At 55.5% G+C, this 20,041-nt stretch overlaps 1 protein-coding gene across 1 annotated transcript; it reads right to left on the reverse strand.

Annotated features, from left to right (window-relative positions):
- Positions 1-141: 141 nt before the first annotated feature.
- On the reverse strand, positions 142-18,395 carry SRP72 (signal recognition particle 72). Its single transcript, XM_084266590.1, has 19 exons — positions 18,284-18,395; positions 16,636-16,756; positions 13,976-14,099; positions 12,951-13,094; positions 11,750-11,861; positions 10,355-10,386; positions 9,408-9,532; positions 9,258-9,315; positions 8,294-8,425; positions 7,764-7,892; positions 6,733-6,805; positions 6,148-6,212; positions 4,618-4,713; positions 3,970-4,073; positions 3,339-3,416; positions 2,141-2,278; positions 1,932-1,969; positions 1,381-1,540; positions 142-404 (listed from the first exon to the last, which is right to left on the reverse strand). Exons 1-19 carry the CDS (start codon positions 18,387-18,389, stop codon positions 230-232), a joined length of 2,010 nt encoding a protein of 669 aa, XP_084122716.1. The 5' UTR covers positions 18,390-18,395; the 3' UTR covers positions 142-229.
- Positions 18,396-20,041: the final 1,646 nt, after the last annotated feature.

The following is a 20,041-nucleotide window of genomic DNA, read 5'->3' on the forward strand; positions in this document are numbered from 1 at the left end:
CTGCCATGCTGGGACACACTCCCACCTCCCCCCAGCCTGAGTGCCCCACTTCCCCCCGCCCTGTGCAAAGGGGATGAAGGCAGCTGGGGGGGCATACACCCCCGACAGCCAGGACAGACATCCACACACCCAGAGTGCCACAGCACTTGCTTCTGACCTTTATTCAGCAACCAGCCCCTACTCTGCAACCGCCTCCCTGTGGCAGGAGAGAGGTTACACGTCCTGCTTTTTACCACCCTCCTTTAGCCCCTTTCTTCTTCTTCTGCTGTTGTTTCTTCTTGGTGGCCGGAGCCCCAGCGGGTTTCTGGTGCCGGGGAGGGAGGACGTTACTTGTGACCGCCACGGCTGCAGCGCTGCCGGGCCGAGGGGAGGTAGGTGGGCTGCTGGCCGTCCTGCTGGCATCTCTGGGGGAGAAGAGAGAAGAGAAACCAGGTGGGATCACAACCTGTGAGAGGTGGCAGAGCTGCAGGAAGCTGACAGTGAAAAGCAGGGCATTGGATAGCGTTATTGAACTCATAGAATCACAGAGTCCCAGACTGGTCTGGGTTGGGAGGGACCCCAAGGAGCACAGAGCTCCAACCCCCTGCCACAGCCAGGGACACCAACCTCCAGGCCTGGAGCTACACAAGGCTGCCCAGGGCCCCAGCCAACCTGGCCTTCAACACCCCCAGACATGGGGCACCCACCCCCTCTCTGGGCAGCCCCTTCCAGCCCCTCACCACTCTCTCTGCAAAGAACTTCCCCCTAATATCTCCTCTAACCCTTCCCTCCTCCAGCTTCACTCCAGCCCCCTTGTCCTGCCAGTCTCTGCCCTTGAACAAGCTGATTCCCCTCCTGTTCCTCTGCTCCCTTCAGGGATGGGAAGGCTGCAATGAGGTCCCCCCACAGCCTTCTCTTCTCCAGGCTGAACCAGCCCAGCTCCCTCAGCCTCTCTCCGTAGGGGAGCTGCTCCAGCCCTAACTCATGCAAGGAGCTTTTAAAACAGGGCTTAAAGAAGGGCTGGTGAATTATGGGAGCACGTCTCAATGGGCAGGGGATAGCCTGCAAGCTGGGGTTTGCTAGGCAGCTGTGGTGGTTTAGCTGGAGGGCAGGTGCCCACCAAAGTCGGTCTATTACTGCCCTTTCCAGTACCATCCATCTCCAACTGGAAAAGCCAGGCTGACCTCCCAACAGAAAGCAGCTCAGGCAAAGGATTTCACAGAGCCACCAGGTTGGAAAAGCCCTTTAAGCCCATGGAGTCCAACCGTCCCTGTCCTGTGCTGACCCAGATCTCTCAGGACCTCATCTCCCCAGCTGTTAAACACTGGTATGGGGGCAGAGCCCCAGAAAAGGCAACACAGGAGCCATTCCCACACCAAGCCCTGTGAAACAGGTACTCACAGTTCGGAGGAGCCAGCTGTGGTGGAACCCTGAGTCCCCTTGCCAACCTGGTCCTTCTTCTTGCCCTTCTTACGGCCACGGTAGTAGGAGCGCTCGCGCATCGGAAGCCACCGCTCAGGGTCGGGAGTCACCTTGGGGTCGTAGTTCTTAGGGAGCTTCCCTGCAGAACACCCAGGACCAGGAAATGAGATCAGGGTCAGCAAGCTAGAGAGGCATCACCAAGGAAAACACGTGGGGTGTCAGCAGCTATAAGAGCCCCAGCAACCCACATCATCCCACCAAGGGTGTTGCTCTCACTTCCCTGGGAAAAGCACCCACCCAAACAAGCTGTCACAGAGATCTGGGCTCACAGGGACCCAGTCCCAGCACAGGCCTCCAGCTCCTGGGGAGGGCTGGCTACTCCAAGAAGCAATCACAGGATCACCAGGCTGGAAAAGCCCCTTAAGATCATCGAGTCCAGTTCCTGTCCTGTGCTGACCCCTATGTCTGATTGTATCACTGCTGAGCTCTCTGGAGCTGGGACATGTGGGCAGTGAGGAAACACAACTTACCCTTCTTTTTCTTCTTCTTCTTCTTCACATCCCCCTGTCTGAAAAGCAAGAAGGAAAACATCTGCTGAGACACAGCACCGACACAGCAGCCACGTCAAGTAAAACCCAGCTCTGGAAGAGCATAAACCATTCCCTGCTCCCTCAGAACTTGGTCTGGTGCTACCTGATGCTCCTTGCAGTTAAACAACAGGCTCCCTTTCCCAATTTACCCTTGCTCCTTCTGCTGGTTGTCTCCAGTGAGCTTCCCAGCTTTCTTCCGAACGTAGGTGGCTCCATGGGAGTTCTCCAGAGCATCAACATCAACTTTGAGCGACATGGTGTCTGAGGAAGGCAAGTGTTTGCTAAGACTGCAAGGGAAGAGTTCAGGGATGCAAACCAGCAAGCAAAAGGATAAACCACCCAGGTTTGTCCTAACAGCAAGGGGTAACTTCAGCTTGCCCAACGTGAGCTTGTTGGCAATGCTCAACCACCACCTCCCTCATCTTCCACTTCCTTAATACAGGGACAGAAGCACAGGAGCTTTCAGGTTCCCCTGAAAACTGCTCAGGGTGGCAAAAGCAGCTATCACAGCATGTCAGGGGAAAAGAGAACCCGAAATTCTGGGTCAGGAAAAGCTCAGCTGTGTTTTATCAGGCACAGTCCTGCATTACTGCCACAGCATTACAGAATCACCAGGGTGGAAAAGCCCTTTAAGCCCATGGAGTCCAACCGTCCCTGTCCTGTGCTGACCCAGATCTCTCAGTACCTCATCTCCCCGGCTGTTAAACACACCCAGGGGTGGGGACTCAGCCCCCTCCCTGGGCAGCCTGTGCCACAGCCCCACAACTCTGCCAGGGAAGAACTTTTCCCTCCCAGCTGAGCTGACCCTGAACTGGACTCAGCACTCAAGGTGCAGCCTCATCAGTGCCCAGGGGCACAATCCCCTCCCCAGACCTGCTGGCCACGCTGGCTCTGACACAAGCCAGGATGCCCTTGGCCTTCTTGGCCACCCGGGCACACTGCTGGCTCCTGTTCAGTCACCCAGCACCCCCAGGTCCTTCTCCCCAGCAGCTCTCCAGCCTGTAGCCCTGCTTGGGGTTGTTGTGTCCCATGTGCAGGGATATAACATCAAGACTCCATCAGAAAAGCTGGAGGGTCTCCTATTTTTGGTTCCACCTAGTCTTAAGCTACCAAATCCTCAGAGCAAAGGCAGCCAAAGACAAACAGGTCCCAGGATCCCACCGTATGCAACCAGCTAGTGAAATCCTGTAGCTCCAGACAACTTGCCCCAGATACGTAGCTGCTCTGGAGATACTCCTTGCCTTTCTTCAGGTGAGAGTGGGCTCAGATTGCTCAGAGAGATGAAATCCAAGGAAGCAATGCCCAAAAGCCTCTTCCTGTGTTCCACCACCACCACCAAAAGGATACACTTTCGCTTTTTCAGGGTCCACGAGGGAGTAGGCAGAGATGAGCTGTGCCAGTGTGTGCACATCTTTTGGGTTTTGCCTTCACAGAGGGAAAAAACAAGGAAAGGACCCAGTTACTGAGGTACATGCTCATCCCAAGGGCTGGAATCACCACACAGTGCCTGCTGTGGCAGCACAGCTGCTGTCATCTCAGCCTGCAGCTACCTCCAGTGCACATCACCAAACGTTACTGGTGTGGGCAATGAAGCAGCAGTGAGAGATGAAGATCCCTCAGGTCACAGAAGCAAAGGCAGGTGAACAGCCCCCCCTCCCCTGCCAAATCCCATCAAGTGCAGAATCATAGAATCCCAGACTGGTCTAGGTTGGAAGGAACCCCAAAGAGCACAGAGCTCCAACCCCCTGCCACAGGCAGGGCCACCCTGTCCCCAAAGCAACCTTCATGGCAGACATGGAGGCCCTGGGACACGTCTGCCAGGTTTTTGACATCCCCACAGATCAAAGCAAGCCAAAATACAACTCTGCACTGGGGCTGCTGTGCATGAGCAGCTCCAAAGGATGGCCACCAGCCAGCCAAGGCTCCTGGTGAGGTGTCTGGGTGGAGACCTCCTCCTGTTAACAACCACCCAACTCACTTCCAGAGCTCCTCCAGGTCGCTGATCGCTTCCTTCTTCCTGCCGTGCTTCAGCTTGAAGTTGGCAGCTTCCCTTATCAGCGACAGGTGGACAGGAGACTTTGGCTGAAAGACACAGCAACCCTTCATTAGCTCCTCACTGGCACAGAGAGGAGCCCAGTTCTAGCTGGCTTTAATGCCCTGGGACATGGGATTCTGGGATTCTGAGATGGTGGAACCTGGGATTGTGGGACCTGGGATTCTGGGACTGTGGGACCTGGGATTGTGAGGTTCTGAGACCTGGGATTCTGGGACCTGGCACCCTGTCAGGCAGAGAACAGCCCACCTTTGCACCCCAGCACACGAGACAGAGCTGCAGCTCATGGTTCCAAAGTACTTTCTGATCGGGGGGAAGGCCTGATGGCTGCATGTGGGGACTTACTAACCCCATTCACCTCACCTGACAGGAGCTGCTGCTCCTCCCCCTTTGCAAGACGTCTAAAGTAATGATGCAGTGATATAATGAATGCTCAGGAAACAGGAGCTCAGAGGTCTCCAAATCCCCAACTGGATGAGGATGAGCTGCCAGGCTTGAGCACCAAGTGGAAAAGCCAAGTTGGACTAGCTAGGAAAGACTGGGACAGGCCTTTAGCAGTGTCTCCTGACTTGCCTGGAACTGCTGGTACCACTGGATAGCCTGTGTGAAGACCTCGATGGCACTGTCGATGTCCTCTTCATGGCTGTACATTGTCACCAACGCAGACACCTGCAAACATGGAAAAGCAGCTTGTATCCATCCCCACAGAAGCTGCAGGTTGCCAGAGTCAGCAGATAAACAAAGGGAAGCAGACTCAGTGAGAACCTCCTGAGCTGTCCCTAAAAAACAGCTGTGGTAAGAGGCAGGACAACCTTCCTACCTGCCTCCTTCCCAAAGAAATCACCCACCACCAACCCTTCTCCTGCAGTGACAAGCTTAAGGCTGCATTCACAGGAAGAACCTCTTGTCTTGGTGCTTGCTTTGCCTGCCACTGAAGACAGTTTCATTATAAACCCCTTTTCCTCCCCTGTTCACTATACCAAGAGCCATAAAATAAAAGGTGGCCCTGAAGAGACACCACCAGCTTGGCTGCACTCCAGCCACAACAAGAAGTGACCCAGGGCAAGGAGCTGGTATCGCTGACTGCCCCTGAAAATGACTTTGATCATCCATGCTTACAGTCAGAACAGAGACACCGCCATCAGCCACTGCTCAGGGTGTACATTCAAGCATTTCTAAGGTCAAACAACCACACATGGACCTGATGCAGACCAGGGTGACACTAGGGATGGAGCACAGGGCACCGTCACACTAAAACCTGTCCTAAAGCTGCTTCAAAACCTTCCCAACCACACACACCAGGGAAGCGGCTGCACCAGCCACGCTATGGAAGTAACTGAATCATTGAATCGCAGGGGTTGTGAAGGACCCCCAGAGCCCATGGGGTCCAACCCCCTCCCAAAGCAGGGTCCCTAGGACAGGTCAGGGCTGGAATCTCTCCAGACAAGGAGACTCCACACCCCCTGGGCAGCCTGGCCCAGGGCTCCCTCACCCTCACCGGGAAGAAGTTCTTCCCCACATTGGGGCGGAACTTCCCAGGCTCCAACTTGAGGCCATCGGCCCTTGTCCTGTCCCCACACACCCTGAGAAGAGGCTGCCCATGTCCCCCTGTGTGCCACCCTTCAGCTATTGATCCCCATTGATCAGATCGCCTCTCAGGCTGCTTCTCTCCAGGCTGAACAGCCCCAGCTCACTCAGCCTTTCCTCGCAGGGGAGATGCTCCAGGCCCTTCATCCCCTTCGCAGCCTCCGCTGGACTCTCTCCAGGAGATCCCTGGCTTTCCTGTCCCAGGGAGCCCAGCACTGGACACACACAGGTCTGAGGGACAGATCCACGGGCAATTCACAGGACTGAGGGATTACAAGAGTGGGAACCTGGGCAGAGAGCATCTCTACTGACAGGCAGAGTGCTTGTGTGGCTGAATTCAGGCTGCCTGATGCAAGTTATAATCCCACCTTTGTCCAAGCCAAGGAACATGGGCTCAAATTCCCTGCAGACATTCAGGTCAAGTGAAAACCCCAGGAAGAAGAAACAAAGAGCAGGCAGTACAAAGCTGTGCTACAAGGGAAAAACCTCACAGGGCGCAGGCTGAGTTTTGCTTACCATACCAGGCTTGTGCTGCAGTTCTTCTATGCTCCTCAGGATCATGCAGGCTTTGGTGACGCTGCCTAGGAGAGAGACATGCTCTGAGTGGCACAGTAAGGCTTCACCTCACCTGGGAGCTTCCAAAAGTCCAACACTGGGGACATAATGATCCCCTTCTCAGAGTAACTCCCTCATTCCCAGGAATAAAGAGTAGGTCTCCACACAAAGGTCCCCTTCTGCCCTTGCCACATCCTGCAAGGGACCCCTTTTGGAAGCAGGTTCTTCTCTTCCAGGAACAACTCTGCGCAGCTCAAATGTCTGCAGGAACAGCCCCATCAGGGAGCCCTACACTGCTCCCAAAACCCTCCTGTCCCAGAAGAGATGCAGCCCTTCTATGCACCAAGACTGTGGGCATCTCTGCTGGGGATCTGCAGAGCTCTGCGCTGCCACAGCCACAGATAAAATACTCAAGGGAAAGCGGCTCTGCTCTGCACCCCTGTCACAACAGGGACTGCAGCAAGGACTGCCCTAAAGCCTGTTTCCCTCACCCCTTGTACCATGACCACGTGCAGACACTTCCCAGCAAAGGAGGACACTGGATACCTTGAGCAATTTTTAGCTGGGCCATCGTCAGCTTGATCTCAGCAGCATTGGCAGGGTGCTGGTCTGCAAAGTCCTGAGAGTCAGAGGGAAGAACAATCTCACATGGGTGAATCATCTCTCACACTTGGTCACAGTAAGCTGCTAAGATCCAAGGAAGCTTCCCAGAAGGCTTCAGCATGCAGCAGAAGTGGCCCCAAACTGTGCCACCGGCCCATTGTCCTTCCAAATTTCCCTCCCAGGCCACTCCCTCCCTCCCAGAAGGAGCTGCTGTGAACTGCTTGCAAGCAGAGCAGCAGTGCCCACTACTCACCCCCGCAGTCTGCCTCAGCTTCCCAAGCACAACAGTCAGAGGTGCAGGGAATTACTTCCCTTTACAAGCAGCATTGCTGGGTTGTGTGTAAACGCTTTCCAGCAGCATTCAACCAAAGCAAAATAAGCACAGCCAGGTACCCCTGGAAATCCAGAAGTCACAGAACCACAGACTCACAGGGGTGGGAAGGAACCTCCAGAGCCCATGGGGTCCAAGCCCCTGCCAAAGGACAGGTCAGGGCTGGAATCTCTCCAGAGAAGGAGACTCCACACCCCCTGGGCAGCCTGTCCCAGGGCTCCCTCACCCTCACCGGCAAGAAGTTCTTCCCCAGATTGGGGTGGAACTTCCCGGGCTCCAACTTGAGGCCATCGGCCCTTGTCCTGTCCCCACAGACCCTGAGAAGAGGCTGCCCATGTCCCCCTGTGTGCCACCCTTCAGCTATTGATCCCCATTGATCAGATCCCCTCTCAGGCTGCTTCTCTCCAGGCTGAACAGCCCCAGCTCACTCAGCCTTTCCTCACAGGGGAGATGCTCCAGTTCTTTGATCATCTTTGTTGCCCTAAGTCGCACTTGATGATCCTCATGGGATCCTTCCAACTCCAGACATTCTATGGTTCTGTGATCTAAGCCAGACAGAACGAGCCGAGGCAAAGAGCCCCCAAGAACACAGAGCACCAGGACAGGCAGAGCTTGGCTGAAGGAGGACCTTGTCTTAACCCACCTGCAGAAGCCCAATGGCCTTCGCGTGCTGCTTCTCGCGACACAGCTGGGCTGCCTGGATCAGCACGGGCAGGAGATGCTCAGGGCTCTGCGACTGCAGGCTGGCTGACAGCTTGCGGCACTGGTCGGCCTGAGGGGAGGGGAGAGAACACACCCTTCAGAAGGTGTGCAAGCTCCTAAGGCAGAGCTCACGCACCACTTGTACCTGAGAGGACAGTGATGACTTCCCTGACATGGGTTATACAGAGCCAAGAACAAATCCCCCTCAGATGCATGTAGGAACCCCACACACTCCCGTCTCCCAGCCATTTCCACATCATCCTCCCTTCCCCTCTCAAATCTCTACACAATTGGCTGGCTGTATTTTTAGGGATGGGGTTTTTTTAATCCTCACTTAGGTGCCTAAACCAAGTGTCCTTACCTTCTGACACCAAACTGCCTTGTATTCATTTCTGCTGAGCCAAACTCCAGTGCAGAGTGTTAAATCTAACTACTACTACTAACTACTCAGTGCAGAGGAGTTTTCCCTACCTGGTTAGTGTACATTGCCAGCAGAGCTTTGTTGAATTCAATGGCCTGGAGCTGTTTCTTGGAGAGTTTATGCTCAACACCTTCAGCATTGGTCAGCTTCACCTTCTTCTTTGAGTCAAAGACATTTTGGTCCTGGAGAAAATCACACACAATCAGAAAATTCCATTATGTTCCTTGAAGAGGAAAAGGTCTCTGGGTTTGTGACTTAACTGTTGCTGAGGGAAAAGTCTTTCCTGATTATCCCCTTCTCACAGAATCCCCAGGTTGGAAAAGCCCTTTAAGCCCATGGAGTCCAACCGTCCCTGTCCTGTGCTGACCCAGGTCTCTCAGTACCTCATCTCCCCGGCTGTTAAACACACCCAGGGCTGGGGACTCAGCCCCCTCCCTGGGCAGCCTGTGCCACAGCCCCACAACTCTGCCAGGGGAGAACTTTTCCCTCCCAGCTGAGCTGACCCTGCCCTGGGGCAGCTTGAGCCCATTCCCCCTCCTCCCATCTCCTGTCCCCTGGCTGAAGAGACCATCGCCCACCTCTCTGCACCCTCCTGGCAGGGCAGTGGAGGTGGGGAGAAGGTCTCCCCTCAGCCTCCTCTTCTCCAGGCTCAACACCCCCAGCTCCCTCAGCAGCTCCTCAGAGGATTTGCCCTCCAGCCCCTTCCCCAGCCTGGTTGCCCTTCTCTGGACACGCTCCAGCACCTCCAGGTCCTTCTTGGAGTGAGGGGCCCAGAACTGGACCCAGCACTCGAGGTGCAGCCTCCCCAGTGCCCAGCCCAGGGGCACAATCCCCTCCCCAGACCTGCTGGCCACGTTGGCTCTGACACAAGCCAGGATGCCCTTAGCCTTCTTGGCCACCCGGGCACACTGCTGGCTCCTGTTCAGTCAGCATACTCTCTCCACAGACACAGAGAAGTGGGCAGAGTAACCCACCAGGAAGGGCCACCCTGAGAGGAGTGAGGCAGCTCTGTACCTTATTAATTGTGATGATGTTGTTTGCAATGACAGCAAGCAGCCCTACATCTGTTGGCCTACAGAGAAGAACAGCAGAAAGCATGTTGTTACTGAAGAGTGGCATCTCTATAGGTGGAAGACTGAACGTTTGTTTTAGGGACACTCTTACTTCAGCTTGATTATTTGATTGTAGAGCTGTAGAGCATCCTCTGTACGACCCTGCAGTTGCATGATATAAGCCATCTGACCATGAATAATGGCCAGTTCAGCCTCAATGTCTTCCTCTGTTACATCCTGAAGGGGAAAAAAAGAGAAATCAAGGAAAATAGCTGCTACCTCACCTCTCCTTAGCATTCTGCAGGCAAACATCTGTGAGCTCTCTTGGACAGTATTAGTAGTGAAGTTCCCCAGACACTACAGGCCGTAGCCACGGCAGAAATACAAGTGTACCTGGCTTAAAGCAGCAAAGCAAGCTTCACTCACGTGCTTGTGCACTGAATCTGCCCTTCTAACAGTGTTTAACCTCCTGTGCTCCACACCACCCACTCAGCATGTTCACCCACAGCACAAGCTGGTCAGAGGGTGGTTGCAGACAACCTGCCCCCATCCTGTTTGCCCCAAAGCAGAAGAGCCAGGAGCTCAGCAGTGAAGAGTCTGGAACATCAGCTACACTTGCTGGGTAACAGGGCACAGCAGCTTTGGCTGTTGGCTGGATATCCACAGGAACAGCACCCTGAATCATAGAATCACAGAATCCCAGACTGGTCTGGGTTGGAAGGTACCCCAAGGAGCACAGAGCTTCAACCCCCTGCCACAGGCAGGGACACCAACCTCCAGGCCTGGAGCTACACAAGGTTGCCCAGGGCCCCAGCCAACCTGGCCTTGAACACCCCCAGACACGGGGCACCCACCCCCTCTCTGGGCAGCCCCTTCCAGCCCCTCACCACTCTCTCTGCAAAGAACTTCCCCCTAAGATCTCCTCTAACCCTTCCCTCCTCCAGCTTCACTCCCCCCCCCTTGTCCTGCCAGTCTCTGCCCTTGTAAAAAGTTGAATCCCCTCCTGTTTCTCTGCTCCCTGGTGCAAAGCAAACACCTTCCAGAGCACTGGGAACTTACAGAGTCTTCTGAGAGCGACTGGCGACACAGCTCTGCAAGGGAAAACAAACCAAAGACCATGATTTAGAAGGGTTTAGGGAGGGGTGGGGGGAATAAAAGCTTAGAAGCACCAGGGAACATGACTTTCTGAGTGTATCCCTGAAGCTTCTCCAGCACTGCAAGGGCACATCAGACAGGATGGTGATGAAAGGGCCTGAGCATGAGGGAGAAGGCTGGATGATGCAAAAGAAATATCAAATACCACAGAGATACCATCCATCCCAGAGCTGCCCTCTGAGAGCACAGTCACACACTCATTGTCTCTCCCAAGCAAACTTCCTTAAACCTAGCTCCTGACCTTTTCCACAGGGATCACTTGGATACAAGTGCTCACCATCTCAGGAGCTGCTGTAAGTACTCAGCTTACAGCACCCTTCGCTGGGCAGCGATCCCCTCAGCTCACAGGGCACATACCAGCCTCTCCTTAACCTTCTGTCCCTCACCAGAGCATCTCTCGTTCTGCTCTCCAAAGAACCACACTCACAGCACATAAAGCCCAAATTCCACATGCTGGATAAATCAGTTCTATGGGAGAGCTGCTGTTTGATCACCAAAACCAGGACAGAATTTACCTATTTATCAGCAAAACCAATTAGATCAGAAGGAAACTAATTGTTTCCAATTCTCCCCCTCCAGACTTGACTTTCTTTTTAATAAAGACACCCAAAACTCCTCTTCCACCCCATAGGAAAAAAAGCATCTTTGCAAAAGACCTGATTTATTGGCTTACACTAATTTCCTACCTGAATCAATCAGACCATGGTTTTTAATATGTTTCTATATACTAATAAACAGGGAGTTAGATGAAAAACGTCATGCTTAGGAGAAGAGATTACACCCATGTCTACTTCCTACTTCAAAACTCTGCTGAAAGGCACTGAATGCCAATCAGGGGGCTGTAGGAGAGCCAGGAGATGGTACATGCTCTGGAGAAGAGCTGCAGAGGAACACTTCAACAGAACACCAATTCTGCCAGGAACCTTCTAGAATCTTACAATAAATCATGCAATAAATCCTTCCACTTTCAAAACCTCTTTCCCCTGAATCTGGTGTGTCTCTAGAGAGGACCTGCTGGCCACGCTGGCTCTGACACAAGCCAGGATGCCCTTGGCCTTCTTGACCACCCAGGCACACTGCTGGCTCCTGCTCAGTCACCCAGCACCCCCAGGTCCTTCTCCCCAGCAGCTCTCCAGCCACTCTGCCCCAGCCTGTAGCCCTGCTTGGGGTTGTTGCACCTAAACAACCTCATCTCCCTCAGCTGCTCCTCTTAAGATCTGTCTCCCAGACCCTTCACCAGCCTTGCAGCCCTAAAGCTTTGTCACACAAAGCTCCCCTCTCCCCTCACCACATTCTTACCTTCTGCCTTCTGTAGTTTCTTCATGGCTTCACTCAGCTTTCCTTGCCCAATCAATGCACAGGCACTGTTATAACACAGCTCATAGGTGGCTTCTCGAAGGCCCAAATCCTCCTAGGGTGGAGAGCAAAGCTGACATGACCTCATGACCACCAACCCATTGATCCCCTCAGGCTGCTTCTCTCCAGGCTGAACAGCCCCAGCTCACTCAGCCTTTCCTCGCAGGGGAGATGCTCCAGGCCCTTCATCCCCTTCGTAGCCCCTCTGGACTCTCTCCAGGAGACCCCTGGCTGTTTTGTCCCAGGGAGCCCAGCACTGGACACAACACTCCAGGTGGGGCCTCTCTCTCTCAACTGACCCAGGAACTATCCTTATCCCAACTTGCAAGGTTTGGGTCTTTTTTGGTTTCCTTTTCCCTCCTCTTTCCCCCCTAATTCCCCTCACATCCTTTTCAAGAGAGTGGCTGTGTGGTGCTCAGCTCCCAGCTGGGGCAAACACACAACAGGCAGCTCCAGATCACTGCTCTGGAGACCTGGGAAGTGGGCACGCAGCCCCAGACAGAAAGCAGAGCTGCACAGGCCTCCAAGCACAAACTTTCCTGGGAAGAATGCAAACATTACAGGTTGCACTGCCCGTTGGAGAGGGGTCAGAGAAGCCACAGAGATGATCAGAGGTCTGAAGCAGCTGCCTATGAAGAGAGGCTGAGGGAGCTGGGCTGGTTCAGCCTGGAGAAGAGAAGGCTGTGGGGAGACCTCATTGCAGCCTTCCCATCCCTGAAGGGAGCAGAGGAACAGGAGGGGAATCAGCTTGTTCAAGGGCAGAGACTGGCAGGACAAGGGGGATGGGGTGAAGCTGGAGGAGGGAAGGGTTAGAGGAGATCTTAGGGGGAAGCTCTTTGCAGAGAGTGGTGAGGGGCTGGAAGGGGCTGCCCAGAGAGGGGGTGGGTGCCCAGTCCCTGGGGGTGTTCAAGGTCAGGTTGGCTGGGGCCCTGGGCAGCCTTGTGTAGCTCCAGGCCTGGAGGTTGTTGTCCCTGGCTGTGGCAGGGGGTTGGAGCTCTGTGCTCCTTGGGGTCCCTCCCAACCCAGACCAGTCTGGGATTCTGTGATTCTATGATTCACAGAAACATTTCCCAGCATGCTGGGTGGTGCAGGCACTTAGCTTGACCCTCTCCCCTGTGGCTCACCCTTAGGCACACACACTTACTGGCATCACCTTCTCCCAGGTGCTTTGTGCTGCCACCACAGCAGAGAGGTTGGTTTTCCTCTCTTCCTCATACTCATCCTGGGAGTTGCGGATCAGGTCTCTGTACGCAGCCAGGCAGTCGTCGTACCGCTCCAACCTGTACAGCTGAGAAGGGGAAGGGATGAGCTCTGAGTAGGGGCAGTAACTACAGGCTCCTTACTAACACACTGCCTTGTGCATGGTAGTAACTACAGACTCCTTCCTCCCCGTATTCTCTCAGAATAGTAGCAACTACAGGGTCCTTCCTCCCAGTATTTCCTCAGAATAGTAGTAACTACAGGCTCCTTCCTCCCCTGCTGTGGGCTGGCAGGAGCAGAACATCACATGTTTTAAGCTGGATGTCACCAACATTTGCATCTGCCTCTAAGGACAAACCAGAGATTATGTGTGCAAGGGCTTGAGCAATGACACCAGATACCTGCATGCTCACAGCAGAGTTCTTACACCTAAACCAGCTTCTTTGAAAGCAGCAGTTTACTCAGTTTTGTCCCCAAACAGCCTTTTCCTGGGTTAAATCCCTTCTCTGAATGAGAGATGAAACTGAGGGGCTTTCATATGGTTGAGAGAAGAACGCTGTTCCTTCACAAAACTGCTCTGATCCCCCTGGGAGGAACCAGAGAAGAAACACAACCTTTTTTCTGCTTTGTTTCTGAGACCTGAGATGCCAGGTTCCCTCCTGGACAGGCATCTAACACAAACAGGTGGCTCAACCACACAGAAACCACACCAGAAACCACCATGTAGGTGGTGCCAGGCAAGACCCAGAAGGGAGAGGGAGTCGTGAACATGCTGCCACTGAACCAAAGGCACGAGGTGATGACTCTACCCCACTGCAACAGGCCACTGAGGCTCCACAGAAGCTGGAACCTCTACTCACCTTCAAGACAGAGAAGGAAATTCTGTCCCCACACTTCCCCCATGTGAGAGGAGGGACAAGGCACCCAAGCAGGTGAAAAATGCCCCCAGGAAAAAAAGGTTGTAATTACCACTTGTCCATAAAGCTCCTTCAGTTTGTCTGTCTGCTGGCTGGCACTCTGGATGGTCTTGAGAGCGTTTTCAATGCGGTTCAACCTGTACTCACAGTAGGCCTTCTCAAAGGCAATGGTGTCACTGCAAGGACAAGACACAGTCTTCATTCAACAGCATTCACCCACTTGAACACTCCTGTTGAAGCAGCCCTAATTAGTCACAGATTGCTACGTCCCCAAAGAGCCAGAGGTGAGCACGTGATCCCAGAGTCCTGAATTTTCTATCTGTTTAGCCCTCAAAATATCTTAAACCTACTTTTCCCTCCCAGCTGAGCTGACCCTGCCCTGGGGCAGCTTGAGCCCATTCCCCCTCCTCCCATCTCCTGTCCCCTGGCTGAAGAGACCATTGCCCACCTCTCTGCACCCTCCTGGCAGGGCAGTGGAGGTGCAGAGAAGGTCTCCCCTCAGCCTCCTCTTCTCCAGGCTCAACACCCCCAGCTCCCTCAGCTGCTCCTCAGAGGATTTGCCCTCCAGCTCCTTCCCCAGCCTGGTTGCCCTTCTCTGGACACGCTCCAGCACCTCCAGGTCCTTCTTGGAGTCAGGGGCCCAGAACTGGACCCAGCACTCGAGGTGCAGCCTCCCCAGTGCCCAGCCCAGGGGCACAATCCCCTCCCCAGACCTGCTGGCCACGCTGGCTCTGACACAAGCCAGGATGTCCTTGGCCTTCTTGGCCACCCAGGCACACTGCTGGCTCCTGTTCAGTCACCCAGCACCCCCAGGTCCTTCTCCCCAGCAGCTCTCCAGCCGCTCTGCCCCAGCCTGTAGCCCTGCTTGGGGTTGTGTCTGGCTGAGGACTGGGGGAGTCTGGAGACAAACAAACAGCATTAGGAATGGAAGCGAAGTGCTGGGCCAGCCACGGGACAGGACAATCTCAAGGTAGGGAGAGAGCCACCACCCTGCCTGCTCCATGGGGCACAGACACACAGCAAAGCCAAGCTAAAGAAACTACAGGGAGAACTTGGAAGGCAGGTAATTGAGAGAAATCACTCCACTGTTGCAGAATGGCTTGAGAAGCAAGGCCATGAGCCTATGGAGCAGCTGCCCAAGCAGTCGCCTGTGTAGTTCAGTAAGACTGGGCTCCACGCTGTCTTGGTGAGAACAGAAGGGCCAACAATGGGTCAGTGTATTCTTGCCTATCATGCAGCAAGGCCACAAGATGTGGGAGTAGGAGGTGTGATAAGGATTCAGAGCTCCTGGGGCTGGGAACGAGACATGATTCCCAGGCTACCAGGTGGGTGGAGTATGTAAATGTAACCTTTAGTTAAGAGCCAATTAAAATACAGTAAGTATAACACATGGTAGGAATAATATAAAAGGAAGTGTGTGCCTGCAATAAAGTTGAAGTGCTTTATCAATCACATTGATTGGCAGCATTCTTCCCTCTCGTCGCGGCACTCCACACCATACACTCAAAAAAATAGCTAAAAAACCTCTTAAACTCCTTCTGTCCCAGGAAAGAAGGGATTTGTGAGTAAAGTAATTAAGCTACTCTGCCCTGGCCAGGCCCCACCTGGAGTGTTGTGTCCAGGTCTGGGCTCCCTGGGACAAAACAGCCAGGGGTCTCCTGGAGAGAGTCCAGCGGAGGCTGCGAAGGGGATGAAGGGCCTGGAGCATCTCCCCTGTGAGGAAAGGCTGAGTGAGCTGGGGCTGTTCAGCCTGGAGAGAAGCAGCCTGAGAGGGGATCTGATCAATGGGGATCAACAGCTGAAGGGTGGCACACAGGGGGACATGGGCAGCCTCTTCTCAGGGTCTGTGGGGACAGGACAAGGGCCGATGGCCTCAAGTTGGAGCCCGGGAAGTTCTGCCCCAATCTGGGGAAGAACTTCTTCCTGGTGAGGGTGAGGGAGCCCTGGGACAGGCTGCCCAGGGGGTGTGGAGTCTCCTTGTCTGGAGAGATTCCAGCCCTGACCTGTCCTAGGGACCCTGCTTTGGCAGGGGCTGGGACCCTATGGGCTCTGGAGGTTCCTTCCCACCCCTGTGAGTCTGTGATGCTGTATGTTACAGCACATGGACACCACAACATACGTTTCTGGGAAGCTCTGTGACAAAAGCAGACACATAGAACTTTTGCTGCCAGGGGAGCAGTTCTCTTCCTGGTCGCTGCAAGGAGCATCTTTGCAGGAGGAAAATTGGACTCTGCTTAATGACACAAATGGGAAGCTGGACTTGTCCTCAAGCACAAGTTGTCTCCGAGGTCCTGGCTTTGAGAATGCACACGAAGGGCTTGTGCCACCCCAAAAGCTTGAAGTAGCACCTCAGGCTGGCAGGGAATGGGCCCCCAAGGAGCAGCGTGAGGAGACAGCCAAGCAAAGCTAAGAGCCTGCTGGGAAGGGCTTCTCCCTTACTCCCCTGTGGGACCTGTCCTCTTCCCTTGCACCAGCCATGCCAACAAGCAGAATCAGCTCATGAAGGCAGCCCAAAACTATTGTCCTCAACAGTATTCACAAGCTGTTAGTCCCAAACTCAGCCAGACCACCCCTCACACCAGGAATAAACCCGTGTTTCACCAAGAAGCCCAATCCCAAGGGCTCTGAGCACCTCCTCCTCCTCCTTTCACCTCAGCAGCTTCAGGAGGACGTGGGGTGTCGTTTTATAGAGCACAGCAAGACAGAACTCACCTGGTTAACACTTTAGTGTGGGTGTTGATGACACTGAGGGCCTCCTTGAAGTTCCCATTCTGGATAAGACACACGACTTTACACTGGAGTGCAGTCACATCGTCTTTGCTGATCTGCAGTACTGGAGGAGAAAGGGTGAGAGAGCTGAGAGCTGTGTGTTGGTATGGCTGCAAAAACCCATGCCAGAGAGTGGTGATGTCAGTTTAGAAGGGTCCTGGCACGGCTTGCTTTGGCTCAGGTCCTGAAACAAACCCCTGCCAGTGCCAAAGAATCCAGTATAAACACTGCACTCACCCGGAGCGAGCGCTGCTGCGCCAGCCTGCCTGGCACAGGGCCGGCCCAAGGGAGTGCACACAGCAGGCCAGAGCTTTCAGCACTCCACGTGGTGCCCAGAGTGGAGAGTAAGGGGTGTCCAGAGCCACCAAGCCTGGGGCAGCCGGGCAGCACAGCCCAGACAGGACTCCATGGCCAGTGCTTCCTGCTGGCAGAACAGAGTGGGGGAGAGGGGCAAGAGGAAGTAGGTTTGGTGCCTTCACTTTATGGGGTTCAGCAAGGCCAAGGGCAGAGTGCTGCACATGGGACACAACAACCCCAAGCAGGGCTACAGGCTGGGGCAGAGCGGCTGGAGAGCTGCTGGGGAGAAGGACCTGGGGGTGCTGGGTGACTGAACAGGAGCCAGCAGTGTGCCTGGGTGGCCAAGAAGGCCAAGGGCATCCTGGCTTGTGTCAGAGCCAGCGTGGCCAGCAGGTCTGGGGAGGGGATTGTGCCCCTGGGCTGGGCAATGGGGAGGCTGCACCTCGAGTGCTGGGTCCAGTTCTGGGCCCCTGACTCCAAGAAGGACCTGGAGGTGCTGGAGTGTGTCCAGAGAAGGGCAACCAGGCTGGGGAAGGGGCTGGAGGGCAAATCCTGTGAGGAGCAGCTGAGGGAGCTGGGGGTGTTCAGCCTGGAGGAGGCTGAGGGGAGACCTCATCATCCTCTACAACTACCTGCAAGGTGGCCGCAGAGATGTCGGGGTTGGTCTCTTCTCTGGTGACAAGCGACAGGACAAGAGGCAATGGCTTACAACTGCCCCAGGGGAGATTTAGGTCAGAGCTCAGGAAGCATTTCTGTACTGAAAGGGCTGTCAGGCATTGGAAGTGCTGCCCAGGGAGGTGGTGGAGTCACCATCCCTGGGGGGGATTTCAGGGGCGAGTGGTGAGAGCACCTGGGGACACAACTAGCGGTGTGCCGGGCAGGGTGGGCTGCGGTGGGGCTGGGTGCTCTAGGGGCTCCCCTCCGACCCCCGCGGTCCTGCGGCTCAGCTCCCGGCCCGCCGGGGCTGCGGGAGCCGCCCAGCCGACACGGGCGGGATGCGCAGCCCCCCCGGAACGCACGGCCCGACCAGGCCCGGCAGTGCGCGGCGACAGCGCTGCCGCCGCCTCCCGACACCGCGGCCTCGGCACGACGACGAGCCCGGGAGCGGCTCCGCGGCCTCGGCCCGGCCCCGACAGCTGCCGGAGGCGACCGGCGGCCCCACCGTGGGAGCGGGGCCTGAGCGCGGCCTCTCCCCCGCACAAGGCCGAGCCGGGGCGGAGGGGAGGGGGCGGGGGGGGGCGGTACCGGGCCCCCGGCGCGGCGGGGGGGGGGGGGGGGGCGCTGGCTCACTCACTCTTGTTAACGGACTTGAGGGCGCGGGCGAAGTCCCCGTTCTGGCCGCAGCGGTTCACCTCGCTCCACAGCGCCGCCGCCGCCCCCGCGCCGCCCGCCGCCGCCATCTTGGAACCGGGGAGAGAAGCGCGTCGGGGGCAGCGGCGCCGCCGCCGGAAGCGGAAGCGCCGCGCGCTCCGGCCGGCCACGTCACCCAACCGTGACGGGGGGGTGGGGGGTGGGCGTGGCCGGTGAGGTCAGCGGGCTGCGCGGCGAGGGGTGGTGACGTCAGAGCGGCGGCGCTGCAGCCCCTTCCCTGGGGAGCCTGTGCCAGCGCCCGACCCCCCTCTCAGCACAGAACCTCTTCCTGACACCCAGCCTGACCCTCCCCTGGCAGCTTCACGCCGTCCCCTCGGGTTCCAGCCCTGGGCCCCAGAGAGAGGAGAGAGATCGGCGCTGCCCCTTCGCTGCCCTCGGCAGGAAGCCACAGACCGGGGTGAGGTCTCCCCTCAGCCTCCTCTTCTCCAGCCTGGGCAACCCCAGGGCCTTCAGCCTCTCCTGGGGAGCCTTCCCCTCCAGACCTTCCCCATCCTCACTGCCTCCTCTGGGCACTCTCTGGCAGGATGCAGAGGGGAGGAACAAGCCCCTTGTAAAACCAGAATGCAACAAGAGCCCTGAGCAAACCACGCAGCCTTGACAGACAGCTCAGACACTGAGAACACCATGGATATGGCTCTTTGGTTCAGCAGAAAAAAGGCCTTGAGGAGGAAACTCTGTAGATACACAGAGGTGTGAGGAGGAGACTCTGTAGACAGAAGAGAAATTCACAGAATCACGTCCTCACCATGTTGGAAAAGCCCTTTAAGCCCATGGAGTCCAACCGTCCCTGTCCTGTGCTGACCCAGATCTCTCAGCACCTCATCTCCCCGGCTGTTAAACACACCCAGGGCTGGGGACTCAGCCCCCTCCCTGTTCTAGTGTCCCATAACCCTTACAGTGACAGCATTGTCCTCCATCACCAGCCCAAACCTTCCCAACACGTTGCCAGAGTTCAGACAGGAAACACAAGATCAACCACAGATTCAAGATGCCACCAGCAAAGTCAGCTCAGCACAAGCAGCACTCCTCAACGGGATGACATGGGCACAAACTGGAGCAGAGGAAGTCCCACCCAACCCAGAGGAGGAACTTCTTTGCTGGAGGGTGGCAGAGCATTGGGCCAGGCTGCCCAGAGAGGTTGGGTAGTCTCCATCTCTGGAGACATCCCAACCCCATGATCCTGGGCACTGTCCTGTGCAGCCAGCTGGAGGGGACCCTGCTCTAGCAGGGGTGGGACTGGGGGATCTCCAGAGGTCCCTCCAACCTCCACCACTCTGTGACAACCACACTAAGGAAAGAAAAGAAAACAAAGCAGTACTTTAAACAAAATACTCCTTTATTAGAGTATTTTTGATTCAACATACAGAACTCAGATTGCTATTTAAAACCTTTATTGTTCAAAATCTCTCCCTCTAGAAGGACAGTAATGCTACCTCAGTGCAGGGAAGGGTCCTACCTCTCAAGTGGCTAGCTCTGACATCGGAGTGGTACTGCATGTACTCGGTGTGCAAGCACAAGAAGGCTGATGCTGTGACACAATTAACAGCCCAAAACCACACTGGGCAGCCCAGAGATCCAGAGGAGCATCACATTGAAAAGTAGGCTTAGCAGCACAGGAAGGGAAAAGAAAACACAGCTCCTGACCAAAATAAGTAAGAAAAAAAGACAAAGAAGAGGTGTT

This window comes from Gallinula chloropus (assembly GCF_964237585.1).
Source record: "Gallinula chloropus genome assembly, chromosome: 7".
Taxonomy (NCBI): Eukaryota; Metazoa; Chordata; class Aves; order Gruiformes; family Rallidae; genus Gallinula; species Gallinula chloropus.